General features: G+C 44.0%; 1 protein-coding gene across 5 annotated transcripts in view; it reads right to left on the reverse strand.

Annotated features, from left to right (window-relative positions):
* Positions 1–20,076, reverse strand: part of LSAMP (limbic system associated membrane protein) — a 979,688-nt gene that overhangs the window by 19,682 nt on the left and 939,930 nt on the right. For all 5 annotated transcript variants that reach the window (XM_056490684.1, XM_056490700.1, XM_056490665.1 and 2 more), the window contains 3 exons: positions 9,469–9,603; positions 5,657–5,777; positions 4,750–4,898 (listed from right to left, as the gene is read on the reverse strand). In XM_056490684.1, coding sequence (XP_056346659.1) covers positions 4,750–4,898; positions 5,657–5,777; positions 9,469–9,603 — 405 coding nt within the window. The remainder of the gene's footprint in view (positions 1–4,749; positions 4,899–5,656; positions 5,778–9,468; positions 9,604–20,076) is intronic.

The raw sequence follows: 20,076 nt of genomic DNA on the forward strand, positions 1-20,076 counted from the left end.
GGTAATGGAGCTGTTTGGATCCACAGCAGGCAGAGGGGAGATCAAATACAAGTCTAGCTTGGATCTCTGTGTTTATGTAGCAACAGGGGACTATTGTTCTGCGAAAGCAGGCTGTTTGTGCTGACAAGACTTCCTTGTTATTTAGTTTGGTTAAATAACTCAACTCCCCTTTACCTTCTTCCTGCACAGCAGGCTGCAGGCTGCACAGCATAAGCAGTTAAAGCAAAGCACTATGGCCTCATTATCATGCTGCTTTCTATTCAAGGACTCTGTCTCTGTTCCCCTCTCCCACTGTGTGCTGCTTTTACTGCTCCACCCTGGCTCATTAGCAGTGTCTCAGCCTTGCCCTCTCTGACTGTCAGTCCAAACCACTTTTCCTCCCTGCTGGGTCTCCCTGAGGAAAACAGGGGGTGTGCACTAAGAGCCACTGAGAAGGATTTTGGCCACAGCTAAGGTTCCAAACCCCAGCAGCCACCACTGTAACCAAAGACAGGCACAACGAAACGTGGGCAGAGGAAGGAGGGGTGTGGCATGTGCACACTGTGTTGGGATGCTAACGAGTTAGAGGCTAAGGCCAGCCTTTAGGAACGTGCCTTGCTGAAACCAAAACTGCTGGGCTCCACCTGAAGGTTCTCGAGTTGGCACTGTCTTGCCAGCTTCTGCTTCCCCTCTGTGCCTGCCGGTTCCCAAAGGGAGATGGATGCAGCAGGAGACCTCCTTATGTGGCAGCCTCCTGTCATTGAGCCAGCAGGTCTGCATCAGGATGTGCAGCACTGTGCTGCTGTCTCCCGTTTCAGCCTATGGGATGGGCTAGCTCAGCAGGAGGCAGAAGGCAACTAATTTGGAAAAGCTTTTCTTTCTTTTCCCTGCTTTGCTAGAATGTGCCAGGTGCTGCACCTGGTGCTTTTGTGTGCCTGTGGAGGGGTGTGTGGGTTTGCTCCTACATCACAGAGGTGCATGCCTAAGTATACATACTCACCTACACATAAACCTATGCACCTGTGTTTCTCCAGCAATGTGTATCTGCTATGCATATATATATATATGTGTGTGTGTGTGTGTGTGTATACACATCTGTATAGCATGTGTTAAGATACAAATTGTGACTTTCACTCATAATGCTTTTCATAGTGCTGCTAGAGGAGAAAAACTAAAAGAAAACATGTTCCCTACCTCCTAATACACTTGGAGAAGAACCCCTTCACTTCAGTCGTGTCACTGCTTTTCACCTCTGTTCCTCTGTGATGGCAGCCCTGGCTTTGCCTCTCTGTCAGGTAATTTTCACAGAGATGTGTATTACTGGCCATTTTTTTTTGTGATTAGGAGTTACAAATCTTGCTCCCAAGCTCTGCAGAGCTGAATCAACCACTGCTGCCAAACATGGTCCTGCCTCCCAGCTCCTCATACCCACAGATGTGCGATAAAGCTTCCTCTCCTGCATGGGCTTTGGTGCCTGTTGAGCCCAGCCATGAACTAGTTCAGCTCAGTACAACAAAAGAAAACATTTGGGGCATTTTAGGGAGATGAGCAGTAAAGCTCATTTTCCTGTTCACTGGTTTAGCAGGTTGGACTGGCTCGGTGGGTTGTCCACTGAGTGGCAGAATAAGGGAAACAACAAAAACCACATGGCAGAGAGCAGGGTGAGCAAAAGGACTGGGGAGCAAGGAATGTCAGCAAGCTATTAGATCAGTTGTATCATCAAACTCTACCTGAATACCTCTCTACAAACATACTCCAGAGTTGCTGTTGGAGGCAGTTTCCTGGGTAAGTTAAACCTTTGGTAGGGCCATATTTATGTTGTTGTAAACTCATTCTCCAGGAGTGGTATAAATCTCTCCATCTACAGAAGGCAATCCTGCTACTACATCCTTTAAGAAGCTCACTAGCTATCTATTCATACAGCTCACAGAAGCTGCTTTTGTATTTTAATGCATCTTCTATCTATGACATTGGCATCTAAGGCACTCAGTCTCTTTGAGAGTTTTTCAGTGCTGACTGAGATTTCATGAAATGGTAGTCACCAATTTTTCTCTATTGCTAAACTGTTCTTTCACATCATTTTGCTTGCTCCCTGTCTGCCCTCCACCTCAGGCAAAGCTGCCAGTACCTCATTATTAACTCTCTGGTTGTTTCTTCACTCCTTGCTGCCATTCTTTTTTTGTGCTGCAATGGGACACTGAGGAGCCATTGCTGTACTTACCTCCCCAGTGGGACGGTGCTCTACAGTGAGCTTGTTCTCTGTTTAAAAAGGAAATAAGATCTCTGATTCTAGGGATGAAAAACAGTCCCAAGTATTTAAGTATCTGCTGTACCTTGCAAAAACTTGGCACTGCTTTATTTTTCTGTCTGGGTGTGTGGCTGAGAATGTGCATTACCTGTTATTTCAGCTACTGTGTGATCACTACAGCATTTCTTTCATCTGAGCTTGTAGGTTTTTTTCAGCAGCTTTCTTTATCTTTATGAAGCTGGATTCTCTTAACTCGTTTCCCCCCTGATTTCTTAACCTTCAAAATACCAACTGTAGTCTGCCTGAATTTATTTTTTCTCTCTCTTTCTTCCACACTAACTAGAAGAACAGATATTTCTTGAAACAATATGAAGCAAATTCACAGTGAAAAAGTAGGGATTAACCAAGCAACAAAAACAAGTTAGAAAGACTTCAATGAAAATCATCAAATCTCTCTCAGCTCCTGCACCTTCATTCTCCTGGCTCTTGTGAAGTTCTCTAAGGTCCTCCAGTAAAAACAGGCCTTGAATGTAAAAAAAAATTATCAAGTCCAACTAGAAGGAAGGAAGGAAGGAAGGAAGGAAGGAAGGAAGGAAGGAAGGAAGGAAGGAAGAAAGAAAGAAAGAAAGAAAGAAAGAAAGAAAGAAAGAAAGAAAGAGAAAAGGTGTTCTTCATACACATCAAAAGGGGGCTAAAATAGGATCCTTACTGTTGCAAATCATCTTTAAGAGTTGCCACATTTCCTCCTGGAACAGTTAATAGCAACTTTGCCAGGTTTCCCTGGGTCTCTCACAGGTTATGACACTCATTTTATGACCATGGATAAATCACTTCTTCACTCTGTACTTTAACTTCCTACTGCAAAACGGTGCTAACAACACTCACCCATTTTAAGTGACTTGTGATATTAAAATATTCATTGCTAGCAAATCCTTTGAGATCCTTTGAGGTGAAGTTCTGAAGTCATGCAAAATGCTTCTCTAGCAAAACTAACCCCCCAGCTAAAATCATATGTGCATATATACATTATTGAGTTACATCATTACATTTTGTTTCCGTGATGAATTTCAGTTCATCTGTGTAACAGGAACCAACAGAGAGGGCCAAATTTAGAATTCAGTCACAAATAATGGATTCTAAACTTAGAATTATATTAATATCAGCAAGAACAAATCTGGAGTATTTGAAAATTGTGTTCCAGATTGCTGCCTGAGGATTTTTTTTGAATCTCATGACAGTCACAAGAACAGGGTGAAAAGACTTTCAAAGCAGAAATTTGCTTTGTGTGCTGCAATGCTACAGGAAATCAAATATATGTTCCTTTATGATAATATCTATTCTTTAGAAAATAGCTGCCACAAAATATACCCAAATTTGCAAAAATTCAAACTGCCATGAAATAAATCCAAAGGTGGTAAACTAAGAATGCCCATGGATTTATCCTTTTGTACTACATCTGTTAAAAATAACCAAATCATGACTTTGTTTTTTTTTCAGTCAGAGCAGAAACTAGACTAAACTGCATCCCATACTGACTGCTTTACACAGCTTATTTTTTTTTTTTTTTTCTGTTTAAAAGGACATACAGGTCATGACATGAGAGTTTTAATTCAGTTTGGGACTGTCACAGGAACACTGCCATCAGTCACTTTTGTGTCTACGTGTCCATTTATTTAAGTCATTTTGCTGCAGTGTATCTCTGCTGCCAATAACATGTGGGCCAAGTCGAGCCCAAGTTTTAGACCTGGAATTGGGAGCTGCATTTTAAATACACCACAGTGTTTATGTGCATGTGGAGGGTAGGTGAGGGGCAGGGGCTCTGTTTAGGATCAGGTTTGAATCAGCTGCAAAATTCAGAACCAGCAGGTAACTGTTCTAGAGCTTGGTCTAGTCCCAGCTTCTGTCTCTTTAAACTTAGTAAGACAAACTCAGTAATTGAAAGCTAGCAGAATGAGATCCAAGGAACCTTATTCCATATTTCATCTGTTGATTACCTTTTCCCCCATAGTCCCTGTGGTATATCCCTTTAAAATCATTCTGTCTTTCCTCATTTCTATCCCTTCCAATTTCAAACCAATTTCTCTTTTTCTTGACTGTCTTGTTCTCCTCAGGCTCGGTGGCTAGCTCTCTCCATCTCCCTGAATTACTTGTCATTTCTCACCTGTCATGGATCCTCCAAGCCCTGGCCTTCTGTCTACTTATTACAGGGGCTGTCATTCTAAAGTGTTTTTTGTTTCCAGCTTTAAAACAAACACATTTTTATTATTTTAACAAAATCTGTCTTCAGCAAAGCCAGTCAATCAAAGTGCTTGACTGCAAACCTTTTGATTTGGCCGTGTTTGTGTTTCAAGGCAAGTATGAACACGCAGGTATCCGAAGCAGAGTGCTGAAAGCCAGGTCATGGCTGCAGGTCTGAGGGGACTGGCTTGTCAAGCAGATGCCTTCCTGAGTTTTGACCACCATGTGCCTCCTGCACAGCTGTGTCTTTGTGAAAGCCTCCCTTCACCCTCTCCCATACTCACTGTAAAGGTATAGGCTGGCATTTGTGACTCCCAGCTTGTTGGCAGCCACACAGGTGTAGTTCCCATAGTGTTCCTCAGTGACATTGGCCACCATCAGCAGAGACTGACTTCCCGTGCTCTTTATCTCCAGACCATTGGCGCTGTTTATCCTGGGAAGAAAGGAGAAGAGGTGGACAGTGCAATGAGAGCTGTGTACTGGGAAGGAAATCCCTCCACTGGTAAAGCAGTGGAGAACCAAGGAAAGACAAGGGAAAGGGAGGAACCATTAACCCAGCACCAAGTCACTCTGGAAATAAACACACCATGGTCAGCTGAAGGCTAGTCTGTCCTTGAACAACATATTCTTAGTGAAACACTGATTCACAATATGTGCCTATACCCATGTTGAGTCACCCCTGAACCTGGGCACCCTATTCAAGGCTGGCTACCCTAAAATGTACAGGAATAACACAACCTTCTTAATGCCAGGTAATGCTCAGATAGAAAAGACAGATCCATCTTCTCATTTATTCTCATATGCAAGTCTGAGAGTCTCACGTCATATAGCTGGGGAAATCTCATACCTGCTTTCTCTAGAAGAATGCATCTGGAATAGCATTTATCTAATTGCATAGTTATACTACCTACTTCTTGGTCTGTATCATGGGCTACTTAACACATGAACATTGTATTAATTTGGCTTGGCCCATAATTGACTTCAAGGCAAGAGCTCCATCCTCTGTACTTCCCTGAGCATCTCCAGTGCAGAGGGGAATTGCCTCCTCCAGCCATGACCATGCTGGCTCTGCTGAGCCTGATGGGACATTGTGAGGAGCAATTTGTTTGAGAGGAGCTGGGCAGGATGACAGGAACCTCTATTCAATGGACCAAAAAAGAGAGGAGGGAAGAGACAGGCTAAAGGCCTTACCTGGTGTCATCTCTGTACCACTCGAAATCGGGCGTGGGCACTGCTGATGCCTCGCACCGCAGTAAGGCTTGTCGTCCCGTGGCTGCTTCATTGCTCTTGGACTCTGTGATGGTGGGAGGGTCTGCAGCAAGGAAACACGTGGTCAATCCACACACTTCCAGGTGGAACAAAGCAGTGAAACTTTGTCAGAGCTGCCTGCCTCATGCAAACTGAGCTACTGGAGGCCCATGGCAGCTGTTTGCTGTGGCCCTTGTTCCCTCTGCTCCTCTGCAGAACACTGCTCTTTGAACTCTCCCTGATATACAACATTAGCAGCACTCCTTACACGTGCTTCTCTTCAGCACTGCTGAATAAAGTTCTGTCATAAATGCATAGGCATACACAGGCAAAGTTAAGGTTAATGATGGACTTCTGCAATTTATGAATATTTACCTACGGATCTGTAGTTCACATGGGCTTATCATAGAGAAGATGAGAGAAAGACTTCATCAAGGGTAAAGGAAGACAGCAAAAGTAAAGGAATAAAAATGGAATTTAACACTAGCATGAAAATTATATTCCACATAAACTCTTTGCCTAATGCCAAAATTGTAATAAGAAAGGACTGAGGCAACATGTATGAAACAGAAATATATTAATGTCTTAAAAGAGAAGAACTTTAGCAGAAACTGTGGGTGGAACTCTGAGAGCCAGTGTTGAGACATTTCCCTTAGGTGTCCAAGGTGACAAATTCTGATCAAACCTTCCTGGACATCGTGCTTTGTCACAAGCTCCAGAAGGGCTCGCTTGTGACTGCTCTGCCTCAAGTTTTCCCTCAGCCCAGCACAGTGCTCCCACCTCTGCTTACTTTGAAGTCTGAGCATTGTGCCATGGGCGAACCAAACTTGGAAAATATATTGGTGTGCTCTGCTGGAGCTTGGTCTCAGTACTGGCTGGAAACCAGGTATGGTAGGCACTGGCATCTTCAATCCCAGCCCTATGTTCAAAATATTAAGTGATAAGCTTTACATCTTGAAAGGCAGAATTATTTCCACCTGGCTGCTGAGAGGGATCAGCCTTGTCTCTCTTTACTAATACTTGCATACCCTGAGATTACAGGGCTGTGACTTAGACAGATACTTTTCTGAGACTCAAGTTACCATGAAACACACTCTGCCATCCCAGAAATGAGAGGCCAAAAGAAAAAAACAACAGCAAAATGGACTGTTCAGTCAAAGAAAAAAATAATTCTGTCTGGAGAGTGTATGGATGGAAATTTGTTTGTGAACACATTAGCCATCTCAGTACGATCCCTTCCCTGACCTTAATCGGGATTTTATGCAGGGCTTTAGGGATATTGCAGTGCGCCCTCTAACATCATAAATATTAATGAGTTTACATAAATAGGATCCTACATTCAAAGGCTGTGGGTTCATGTAAATATTTTAAATTTGAAAAGGAGGAGGGATAATAAAAGGATAGTGAAGGTGATTTTTAAAGCATTCTTATTTGATTTTTTGGTTTGAGCAATATATCTTCTTACTGTCTCCAGCGAGACAAACCTTTCCATTTCATGAATCTGGTACAAGAGGTGAGTCACAGAATGAATAGGCACCTTTCCATGGTCCTAGAAAACGATTCCAGCAAGTGTCTGCTTCCCAGCCGGCTTCCAGGGAGCCCAGCCCCTTGCTCTGAGCAGTCCCTGTATTCACCATGGTGAACAGTGCAGTGCTCTCCCGGGAGAGGGGCAGCTGGCAGTCCCAAACAAACCAGCCTCTTGCCCCTAGAAGGCAGCTGCTCTGTGTGAGCCATTTGCTGCCTGGGAAGCCAGGAGTGGGCTCCCTTTGCCTGTTCTCCTCCCACTCTCCCCAGGCCTCAGTTTCCCTGTCTGTGACACACAAGGGCAATTACTTGGGAAGCCTGAAGGTGGTAGTGTGAGACCAAAGCAAAGTCAGATTCTTTCTGCAGTCCGAGCTGACGGTGCTCCGCAGCAAATGGATAAGAAAATGCCAGGAAGCTCCTGAGGTTGGAAAGGCTCCATTTTTCAAACTTACTGTGGTTTTCCCACTTTCTGCTGCTTGTGGTGTTGTTTAACAAAGCAGGATGGGGAAAGATGTATGCAAATACCGAGTTTTCATTCCCCTAATAAGACTGATTTTTTCCCCTGCATGGTCCTCATAGTCTCTTATATTTAGTTCTCTTTTTTCAAAAGAAAAAAATCTGTCCTTGAGGAATTTTAAGCTGCTTACATTACAAATTACACCACATATTAACATCACTTTTTCATATTTTCCAACAGTTAAAATGTTTAAGATCTTACCATGGCATAGTTATGTGTTGAAACTAAATCAAAATCAAACATTCTGACTTTATACAAACAATCTGTTTCAAACACGTTAAAGCACCATTGAAATTATGTTTCACAGAAATGTTTGAAATTATTAATTGGTTCTCATGGAAAGTCTCCAGTTTATACATTCAGCTGTTTTTGACACTTCTATACTTTCAGTGCAGAAAATCTGCTACTCATATTAATGCCAAATTTGGCCCATGAGGAAAGTAATATTAAACCACTTCCACCCAATTTCTAAGGGAATTATAAAAAACTGTGGATTCAGAAAAGGCTGCAGGGAGCCTATAACCTCAACTTCTAAGCAAGACAGAAAAGTTGATATGATGTGATGGCCCACATGGGACCAAGGGAAAAAAATGAGGAGGAAGAGTGGTATTAAAGGTGCTTTAATCACCTACAGTCAAATTAAAGTTGGTATTGCCTGAAACACTTGATGCCATCAGCTCTCTGCCCCTCACTGCTCCCTAACAGTTGTACCTGTGAATCAAGGCATGAATATGCACCCAGAAATATATCTGTAGCCATCTCCAATTTTAATTTAAGTTAATATTCTGGTTTAAGTCTCAATTTAAACTGAAGAAGATCAGGAGAGAACATACCTCCCATTCATCCATCCTTGCTGCAGAGTTATTAGCCTCCAAGCAAAGAAACAAAGCAGGCACATGGGGATAGCTCACTTTACATCACTCAAGTGCCAAACATAAGCCATACAAGTATGGAGGTGGACATATTAAAGGATTAAAGAGCAGGATCAGTTTGAAATATCTTGTGTTACTGTGAGAGGAGCATGCCAGCAGAGTGGATACCTGTCTAAGTGCATATGGGATGGGATCCATGCCCCAATCCAGAGGTGTGGAAACAAGCCACAGCTTACTGTGCCTCACAGTGCTTTTAAGGGATTGCTGTATCCTTTGGCCAAAACCCCTTTCTGGATTGCACTGGTGCAAGAAGGGTCTTTTAGACAGAGTTTTAAAGCAATTACCTGAAACCTACATAAAAGTTAAGTTTTTACACCCTGTCATTAACACATGCCCCGTGTCCCCTGGCTGTGGTAGCTGTGTAGGCAGTGCTGAGATGGCTGGGTGCAGGCAGGCATGTGTTTGCTCAGAGCCAGCTGAGCCCTTCCTTATCTCTCCTGGCTGCCTTGGCAAAGCTTCTCTTCACGCTGCTGTTCACCCGAATATCAATGAGTGGAAACAAGGCTCTGCCAGTGTTTCAGAGGGGAGAGACAGGGGCAGCTCACAGCTCTTCTTTCTGTCTCTGCCTGTCTGTCTGTCTCTCTGTACCACACCTCCCTCAGCCTTTTCTTACATGTTACCAGGTTTGAAGCACAAACTGTACCCTGTGGCAAGTGTTTCACTGCAGATAGCTTTCTCAGCGCCCTCCCTTTCAGATTGTATAACCCCAGCCCAGAAGCACTTCTTTGTCTATCCTGAAGTAACCCTCTCCCCGTTGCCTGCCCCAGCTGAGATGCACTCACAGTTCACAGTGACCCGGACTTGCTTGACGTCTGCTGAGGCAACTTCGTTGGCAGCTTTGCACTCGTACTTGCCCGACTGCTCGCGTGTGATCCCCAGGATCTCCAGGTACTCCTCCTCACCTTCAAACTCTCTGCCTGGTAGGACAGAAAAATACAGAGTGAGGTTCTGTTAGGCTTTTAGATTTAGGAGATTGCTGTGGAGGAACAATAACAACAAACAAGCAACAGTCATGAGCCGTTTAAAAGTTATTTCAGAAGCCGCACCAGCAAGATATCAGTATTTAATTTAATTATGGAAAACTGAAAATCTGGAAGGCTGCATACAATGTGGTACAATATTTAGCATCTTACAGGCTGCTCGGGCTGAGAAGCAAAATCTCCACCACATAAGATCAGAGTAAGTTCACTAGTGTGATGGCTGAGTACCACCAGAGGTTAGTCACACTGTGGTTGATGTGCTGGTTCAGAGCTAGCTGGGTCCTCAGATGTGTTGGCAGCACCCTTTTCTCCACTGCAAAACTGTGAAAAATGTCTGTCTCTCAGAGCAACCACCACCCTGAAGTGCCATCGATCAGATCCAGCCACCGTTAAACACAGCCAAACGGAGAGAAACAAACTGTAATTTGATCTGCAGAGACCAATAATCATCACGCATCCCTGAGCTACTGTACATATGAAATGACACATTTAAACCATGCTGCCTCACTTACACACTTCAGAAAACAGCGACTTGAGTGTCAGTTGGGGTTATGGATGGGGGCAGGAATCGGGGGAGGTCTGTGGATTTGCTTTTAACTCACTGTGTGACCTTGAGTGAGTCACTCCTTTGCTCTCCCTCTGCAAACTGCAGCAAATAACACCCCCTCTCCCATCACCTCCTGGTTAGAGCAGGGCAGTGAGGTTAACCCATGTAAAACACATTAGATTCATTGCATGAAAGTTGCCAGGGAAGCATGAAATATTAGGATTGTTATATCTACCCTATTCCTTCAGAAAGCAAAGTAAGGCATCTCCTGGAAAGAATCTGAACCACATTTCCTCCTCTCAGAGGGCTGTAAGCACTGATTTGCAGCATTAGAAATGGCAAGTCCCAGTTATGTTCCGGTGTATGTTTAGAAAAATCTGCCCCCAACCCTAAAAAGGTAAAAGATTTGAGGAAAAATAAAAAAACAAAAACCAAAAACAAACAAATGGAAAAGGTCAGAACACAAGAGCTCCCATTCAGGTTCCTCAGAGAGTGGTCAGATTTTCCAAAAAACGATATTTTCTGCTCAACAGGTGCCGGGCACTTCTGAAACCCTGCCCACTTCACAAAAGTGCTTACAGTTTTTCAGGGAGCTTGAATAGTGCCTGCTGTTCCCCTTGGTTTATAGCACTGCATGAAAGCAGTGAGTAAGTCTGGTTTCTGGAGCTGAACTGCCCATGGAGCCACCTGCAGCAAATCCCACCCCAGAGGCACAGACTTGCTGCAGTGTCTTGGCCAGGTCAGCCTGGCCACACACACTGGTGATGCCAGCTGTGTGCAATTCCCTTTAGCATCAGAGAGGGACTTCAGACACTTCAAAATCTGCTCAGAACTCCATCTCTTACGTAGTTATTTTTGTCCTTTTTTAATTTTCTTTTTCACAGGCAATTTTCAGAATCCTTCTGGGGGAAACCACCCCCCATCACAGAGACTCAGCATGAAAACAGCAATGTACCTATTAAACTCATATAAAGACAAGGGCTACCCCTCTCTTTCAGCAGGACTAACCAGCAGTCCCATTTTTCAACCCCTACCAGATGTTCAGGTAGTGGCAGTCTCATTGCTGCGTCTAAAATTCATAACTGCTTTGGTTTTTGCAGCCCCCAGCAGTCTGCTGCAGGACCTTCCTGCATGGCAGCAGCATTTTGCACAAGGGAAGGAGGCAGAGTTGGCTCCTGCTGCCAGGACATGGCTCTCAGTCCTCTGCGCTGGGGCTGATACTGCCAAGAGTCAGTGGAGAAGGAAGCAGGGTGGGAATTCCGCAGGAGGTTTTTTTTTTTTGCTGGGACTCATTTATTAGGGAATCTTAATCCCTATAGGACCAGGGTTAGGTGAGTCACAGCACTGTGGGAAGGTACTTCAGTCACCATCTATGCCATTCCCCAAACTCAAGGCAGGACACATGAGTCATGTCAGGGACACAGCATCCTCTGCCCTCCAGAGCAGAGATTCTGCAGCATCTCCTGACAATCTGTTCCTATGCTTTGCTGTCTTTACCACTGGAGCATTTTCCTGAAGTTTGACCTGAGTCTCCCTTGCTGCAATTTAAAGCTATTACTTTTGTCTTAGCCACTACAGACAAAAAGAACAAATCATTCCCTCCTTCCCTGCAATAGCCTTTTATCAACTTTTAAATCACTTATGTTCCTCCCTCAGTTGTCATCTTTTTTTTTTTTTTTTTTTTTTTTCTTTTGGCTGAACATTGCCAGGGTCTTTCAACCTTCTCTGTAGGTGAGGTTTTTTTTAGACTCTTGATCATTCTTGTTCTTTGCTTTTAGACCTCTCTGACAAGTTCACATTTTTCTGGATGTGTGATACCCCAAACTCAACATAGCATTTCAGATGAGGTGTTACCAGGGCTGAACACAGATGAAGGATTGCATTGCACCTACTGCACCATGCTGCTGTCTGTACAGGCAGCACATTGTTTCTGATTTTGCTATAGCAGGGAACATTTCTGTCTGGGAACTCTCTTAATTCCCAGGTTTTATTTTGTTACTCATATTACTACCTGCTAATAAAACATTTCAAAAATCCCACCCCCAAACTGAGCTGACAACCAACACTCCCCTCCTCTCACAGCAGCACTCCTGGTTGGTAGGTCAGTCAGTTGACTGGAAAGTTAATCAGACATCAGGGAAAGACTCACAAAGAAAAGGTTAAAACATAATTTGCTTCTGTTTTGCAACTCATTTGCTCTGCAATTCCGCCTTGTTTATACACAGGGTTCATTCCAAGTGGGACTTGCTTCTCCTGCAATTTGCCCTTGTCACAAGACTGTCACTGTAATGAAAACAGGGTTGAGGGTGACTTAACCAGCTCTAATGGAGTGGCACCCTCATTACGGGTGCTGTTAAGTCTGTCTTTTGGAGAACCACATCAGTGGAGCTCCAAAATAACCTACAAGGGTAGGTATTTTCCCAAGGGAAGATGTTTTTGAGCTTCTCCTCTGCATACATACATGCACTTGAAGTGTACTGTGTGCCATGTCTGGCAGGAGAGCTTTCACAGCTGCACAAACCCCTCCCAAGACATGATGAGCTGCTGCCTTGCCCAGTGGAGTGCCCTGGAAGTAACTGAAAGGCAGGACTTCTGTTCTAAAGGGCAGGTCAAAGACATCAATAACACTATTTAGCTCCTCACTCCCCTGCTCTAGGACACACATATAAGCATAACACTTCAGGGAAAGTTTCTGTGATAGTCTCTTGCTGAATAAATGGTAGCACTGTTCTTGTCTCTGCACTGGTGACCCTAAGCATCAACATTTTGCTACAAGAACTGAGCTCTCACTTTCAAAACAGACCCTTTTGCTTGCTGTCCCCTCTAAGAGCACATTAACCATTTCTAACAAAGCATTTATATGAAACTGAGGTGTTGTAGTACAGATCAGGGAGAGGAAAGATGTATCACAGTGTGTTAGAGAAATGTCAGGTTGTGATACCTTGCAGAGAGCTGTAGAGATGTTTTCACTAATTCACTTTGGCAGCCAGATTAGGTGAGTCATATTAACTCTAACCTCTGAGGCAAATGGGGTGGGGGGAGCAGGAACAGAGCTTTATACATTGAGAGAATTTACAAATGTTTCCTCACAGGAGCCAGCTTTGGTAGGGAACTGATGGTTGTCACTATGCAGTTTATCAAAATGGGGAGGGAGCAGGCTTGGACAATGCTCTTTGGTACTGATAACAATGACCATATTCTATTAGGTGAAAGAGGGACTGGCAAGTGAGCCACTCCATTCCCATTAAGAGAAGACATTTACCTTGAGCAGATTATCAAGGGATGAAATTCTAGTCGTGCTACCAAAGCTTCCTTGCTGACAAGGGCTGTCTCCCCTTTCAGGTTTCCCTAGGCAGATGACTTCTCAGTCAGTGCAGCTCTGCTCATCCCAAACCATCCCCTTGCATGACTTCAGGCAAGCTGCTTCCCTGCAGTCTTTTTGTCTTTCACATGTTCATAGTTAGCTTGGTTTGTTGCTACAGCCCCATTAAACAGCCTCTTGCCAAGCTGTAGCTCCTTAACTCTGTCCCAGTGAATCAGAAAGAGGAGCTTTCTGCTCTGGAGGCTGGAGATAGAGAGAGCAGGAGCCTGGGAGGCTTGACAATCAAACCAAGAGGGAACGACCCCAGCCAGGCTGCTGCTGCTGCTGGGAGCTGGCAGAGGCTTTTCTGCAGAGGGATCTGCAGCACAGCTTTGATGTGTGCAGGAGGAAGGCTTTGAAGGCCTGCTTGCCTCAGACACATTCCCTAACAGCCTGCTTCCTAATTGGACCCAGTAAATAATGAAGCTGCACAGCAAATCTGCCTGGCTGTGCTAGCCTGCTGGCAGGCAGCCCTCCTTTCCCCTGCCCTCTGGAAATAGCCTTGTACCACCCCATTGGCTCTGTATACTGTCCTTGTGGGTCTGCACACCTGACTGTGCTCTCATATGGATATTATCCTGTGCTATACCCTGTACTTTATGTACTATGTATTTTATTTGTTTTTACATCTACAAATCCACCTGTGTGTACAGAAACACAGACTGACATGTTCCCCAGTCATTTATGGGCCCTTCTCACCTCCACTCAAATCGCCCCTTGCACTGCCACACACTATCACTCTTTCCTTAAATGCTAAAAGCTTCCTTTCTACAAATGAAACACACCCAGACCAAATCCCACTCGTACTGTGTGCAGACAGCTCTTTCAGGTAACCAGGGCCAGCAATGCATTCAGTCACATGCTCTGCAGAGAGGCCTTTCCCTTCATGCCCTAGTTTCTTACATCACCAGAGGGGAAGCTGATCTCCAGAGGTGCAGCCACATTTTGTTTCATCTCTTCTCCTGTCCGTGCATCCACTACTGGGCTTCTTCTTGTGCAGAGATTACTTTAGTTCTCTTATTTATTTTTTTTAAACACTGCTGTGGTCTTAAATTAAACTGAAATTCAGATCTGCTGAAAGCATCTGTTTGCATTTGGCGTGTGGAAAAAGAGATCAGCCACCCTGCTCCTATGTTTGTTTTCCCTCTAAGCATCTTTGTAGTTGTGAAGAGAGGGGAGCAGAATGGGTTATGCATCTTTATTGGGCCTAAAACAAGATGCAAGGAGATAAAAAAGATTGGAAATCAATGGATGCCATTTGAAGTTTTTTGTGTGTAGCAACTTCTATTGCTGAACTGCAGGTTTTGTTGTCTCTGCACTCTCCATTTAGTGTTTGAGGTTTTGCTCACCTAACTTTCCTCCTTCCCTCTGCACCTTCTATTCCCTAGGAACAGGCTTTTGAAAGACAAAAATAGCTAAGGGAGCCTTTGACATGATTTTTTTGTTTTACCTCCAGCTGAAGGTTTTCATTTTTTAATTCAAAACTTTGAAGTTTTCATTTATCAGTCCCTGCCTCCTCAGCCATCACAGATTCCAATGAGCATGACATTTTTTCCCATCCCATCTTAGTTGAAGAGGCTTGTTTTTAGGAAAGAGATCATATAGAGAAGCAGATGGTGGATAAGCAAAGGGACAGCTAGTGCTACAGTGCTACAATGGAAGCATTCCTGCCTTCCTTCCTAAGAGGAAGGCAGGCAGAAAACCTAGAGTAGCATGGGAAGTGGTGAAAATGGGGAAAGCTTGAGAGAAGACAAAATAGATGGAGAAAAAACAGAGGGAGAATGGAGAGAGAGAGAGTGGCTGGGAGAGAGAAATGAAAAAAAAAAAAAGTGAGATTCTTCAGTGACTGAGAGAAAATGTTACTCAGCTACTGACAAAGAGAAACAGAGACAGTGAGTGAGAAAGATGGGAGGTGAGACAGTGGCAGACAGAGAGATGTACAGCTGGGAGAGGAGCACAGCCATCCCCTGTGTATAGGGAGCCATGAAATAACAACTGCCAGAGGGACAGGAACAGAGGGGTCACATGTAGTAAGGCAGTAATTACTCTGTTTAAGCAGCAAGGCACAGCAGGGTATTTATTGTTTCAGCTGGCCTCATGCCTCCCATGCCCTCAGGTCTGTAGCTATTACACATAAACCAAAAAACTAGATCAGTGCTAGGAAGGGCTCTAGCCTGGCTCTGGCTTCATGAATGAGAATTAGTCAGACCAGGGGGAAACACTGGCATGGTTTCCCCTGGCATTCACCAGGACTTTGCTCATCAGCAATCACATTTGCACCTTATGTGCAAACCTGCCTGTCCTGCCTCCTGAGCCCAGGACAGAGCCCAAGGAGCTCCCTGGCTGGGGGAACATGAACACTGCTGGCACGAGCAGGGTTAAGGGAGCCTGTATTTTCATGGGCTCTTTCTTCTCAAACTCCATGCATCCAGCATGCAAACAAAACCCTCCAGGCTGAGAGCAGCTTCCCCAGACTGAACAATGTCTCTGTGCTCTCTCTCGGGACAGCACTGACCAAACCACTGGGGATGACTCGCCATCGCTGACGGCTCTGCCCAGGAGCTGGAAGCCAAAATCTGACAGCTCAGATGCAGTTTGCATCCAGGCTGTGGGTGCCTGTCAGTGGGGGTCATCTGCCTGAGGCAGCCTCAGTATCTCTGAATTCCCACCCCCTCTTTTTTATAAATGACCACTAAGGGTCATCACTCTCTCACACAAAGGCCTAAGTCTGGGCATGGAGCAGGTGTGCAGTATACCACTTCATCTCAGCAGCTGATTAGATTTTCCATTCAAAATCCACATGTGAACATCAGAAAAAAGGGAACCATTCCCTGAAAAGAAATCCAGACCCACTTTGGGTCATAGCCTTCTGTTTGACCAGTGGTTTTCTTCTGCTCTTTGCTGAACCAGAAGAAGGAATTAATGATCTGCCTCAGCTTGAGATATAATTTAAATCAGATGATTTCATGTTGAAGAAGATGATTTTTTTTTCCAAAATTACTTACTGAATTTAGCCCAAATTTGTTAACACATTTTTAATGAACACAAACAGCATTTTTTTTGATAGATTAATTACTCTTAAACAGAACTTGGCTGTGAAGCCAATGTATAAAGTAAATTATGAACCATGAGGTAAATTAAGTCATGTAACGTCACAACTACAATATTATCCTCTCTAAGTGTTGCATACTGAAATGCAAGTTGTCATGACTATGCTACCAAACACCAAGCCTTAATTTTACTGCCAAGAAAATGACATATAAGCATGAACAAACCAATAGTTGCACTGTTTCTGCATCACAAAATTTTTGCCTGCTGCCTTTTGAAGGGTACTTTAAAACAAAATGAGGTAGGAGTCATCATCAGCTAGATGAATCAATGAGATGTCACTACAACTTTACGAGTCTTAGGAAGGCTGGATTTGGCAACTCATCAGGGCTGTAAGGACAGTGCTGGAGCAGCTAATGAAATGGAGGTTGAAAACAGAAGGCCAGACAAAGAATCACAGCTGAGGCACAGGAATGGTTTGATGTGCACGTGTAGATGGCAGCACACCAATCTTGCTCCCAGCAGTGTGGTCAGCACTGGGGGGTCCTGTGCCCTCTTCCTCCACCACCTACAGGAACAGGATGGGCCAGCACTTGTCCCTAGCAAGAGGAACATCAGGGTGTGTTTGCAGGGCCATGGGTGTGTAATCAATAGGTCTTTGCTTCCCACTGTGCTAAGCACAGGGTGGTAATGCAAGCAGAGAGCTGATGCAGGCGACTGAGTTTTCTTGCATGTCATGGACACCTATGAAAGGCATAAAATACAACAGCAAGCAGTCAGCTGTTACAGTCTCTAGTGACCCTGTCAGATGGCTTCCTTTCATTTGGCCTCCTCTACTCTTCTTCCTACAAGTTTTCTTATTTTGGACAATGTACTTGTGCTATCATTGTTGTACAGTTTGAAGACAAGTTCCTCTTCACAAACACAAGACCAAAGAAAAGACTGACAGCAACAAGTCCCCTCTGGGGCAAAAAGCCTGACTGAACTGTATAATTTCTGTCCTGCCAGTGAAGAGCAATGATGAACTGCACTGCAGTCCCTAGTTTAATTCCACAAATCATTATGTCACTCCAGACTTCAGGGAAACCTCATGCAATGGCACTCACTGGTACCAACTGTGCCAGTCTCTCAATCTAGGAACTATAGGGGTTGGTCTGTGTTTGGTGGCATCTTTAAAAAGTCTTGTTATGTTCTTTACAAAGTCTCTTGTGTCTTATGCAGCACAAGACATGCTCAATATACTATTGTGCAAGAATCAAGTAGATAGCTTTTGTAGGCATCCACCAGAATGTTTCCCTGGTTTTAAATATAAGGTGTTTGTTCTACTCTGTCCTATGCCCACTTGTACTTCTTGGGATAAGAGGTTAAGTATGAACCCAGAACTTCAAGATAACTTTTTTTTTTTTTTTTTTAATTTAACGATCCCCTCCTCTTCAATGATTCAACTTTGCCCACAGAATTCCATTCTTTTATGTTTGAAACTTGGAAGAAGTCTTGAGAAATTTCAAATAGGCACAAATTTACTTGAAATGGGAAAGAGCATTAACTCAGGCTTAGGGATTGCTGTGGCTCTTTCTCTGCAAGCTGGAGCCAAACATTTCATGACCAGGTAACACGGCCCCCGAATCTCCTGTCCTTTTGCAAGACGGCAATTCCTGTAGTTCATCCCTGTTTTCAGTGAGGCTGCTCTGAACATCAACTTCACAAACAAAACCTAAAGACTGAGATTTCTGGACCTAGCCATTGAGCTTTTAAACTGCTATAGTTTTCAACTGAGGAAATAAGGTCAAAGAGTTAAGCCACCCCTTAGCAAGATCTACCCTTTCAAAATCATGCCAGTGTGTTGTGATGCTTGGTGCCAATATTTGTATAGATGGATTAGCTTCTTGAAAAAACATTTTGTTTGCTTTTCTGTTGACCCCTCTCCTTGGTGCAGTTTCTCAATTAGGTCCAGCATAGTAATTTCCTGGCACCATCCCCGTATCTGTTCCTAGTGGAAGAAGAAAAGGGAATACTTTGTGGGGAGCACAACAAGGGATCAGGAGATGAGACTAACTAGTTGAATTCAGGATTCAGCAGGCATCAAATATTGTCAGGTATCAAGGAGAGAATCACAGAGGTTTGAGGCAGGGTGGGATGTGTTGGGAAGAGATTGTTTGGGCTCACGCTGCAGAGACTTTTTGATCAATTGGGCTGGCTCCTGTGATATTATCATCTGAGGTGTCTGCGGTTGATTCATAGTGATAGCAGTCCAGATAAATGATTGCTTTGGTCCAGGATATTTAATTCTTATGCATTTAGCCACTCCTTTGCTTTCCAAAGAATAAAGAATCTCTCTCTCTCAAACTTGCAAGGCAGTAGCTGCAAAGGAGAAGGAAGGCATTTGCTCCATGCCTAGTATTGCATCTTGCACAGTCCTACAGGGAAGGCAAGCAGAGAGGAAATACAGACCCTGATTTTGAGGCCTTGCAGCACCCTGATGCAGCTACTCCCATTGCTAGTACAGCTGTTGGCCCTCAACACACTTGAAAATCATAGCTGTGAAGCAGAGTTTCTCTCCCAGGGATATGGGAAAAAGAAGGGGGTCACCAGAAAGGGAGAAAGCAGAAAACTGTAAGTAGAAGAAACAGTATCAAAACATCTCCTTTCTGACTTCTTACAGCTTACCCCATAGATTTAGGAAGGGGTCTGAAGACAAACCTAAAATATATCTCATTGCCTTCATACCAAATCCTTAATACTTGTTCTGATGATTACGTAACATCTCCAACAACTGTAACAGTGAGAAGACCATGGCAAATCACATCAATCAAAATGTGTCTCACTGGGCTTCGTCTCTCTGAATCCCCCTATTACCATCATGGACAGGAATCCATTTAATTCTCTTCTCTCGACTCCCCAAACACATTTGATTCCTGTGGGAAGAGAAATGCCTTGCTCCAACAGGAGCCCACTCAGCCAAAAGACCCAAGAAATCACAAAAAACTATCTGTTTTATGTTGAGGACTCTTTGGCTCCTTTGTGCCAAGCTCCTGGAGAGGCAGGGGTCTCATTAGAATGCCTTTGCAACTGCACACCTGTGAGACTTTCCCTGGAACTGAAACAGCAGTGGCTCTAATTAAACAGCACAGACCAGGCCACCTTAATCTCTAGCATGATTTCATCTTCCTTGAGGAGAGAGGAGAAGAGGCATCAAAACTGATAAGAGAGAGGGAAGAAGGTGAAATTTACTGAATCCCTGGTTCCTCATTTTAAAGCACTAAGGGACGTCTCTCATCTCTGTAAAGATTAATGTGAGCTTCTGATGGCATGTTTTATTAAAAGGTTATATAATAATTGATATTTGAAAGAAGGGTTTCCAAAAGCCACTAAATGCTTTAACAGGACAAGACCCATCGGCTTGCAATGGTATTTGTGCCTGTAAGTCACTCAGGTGCATTGGAAAACTTCACCT

Source organism: Oenanthe melanoleuca, chromosome 1, assembly GCF_029582105.1.
Source record: "Oenanthe melanoleuca isolate GR-GAL-2019-014 chromosome 1, OMel1.0, whole genome shotgun sequence".
NCBI lineage: Eukaryota > Metazoa > Chordata > Aves > Passeriformes > Muscicapidae > Oenanthe > Oenanthe melanoleuca.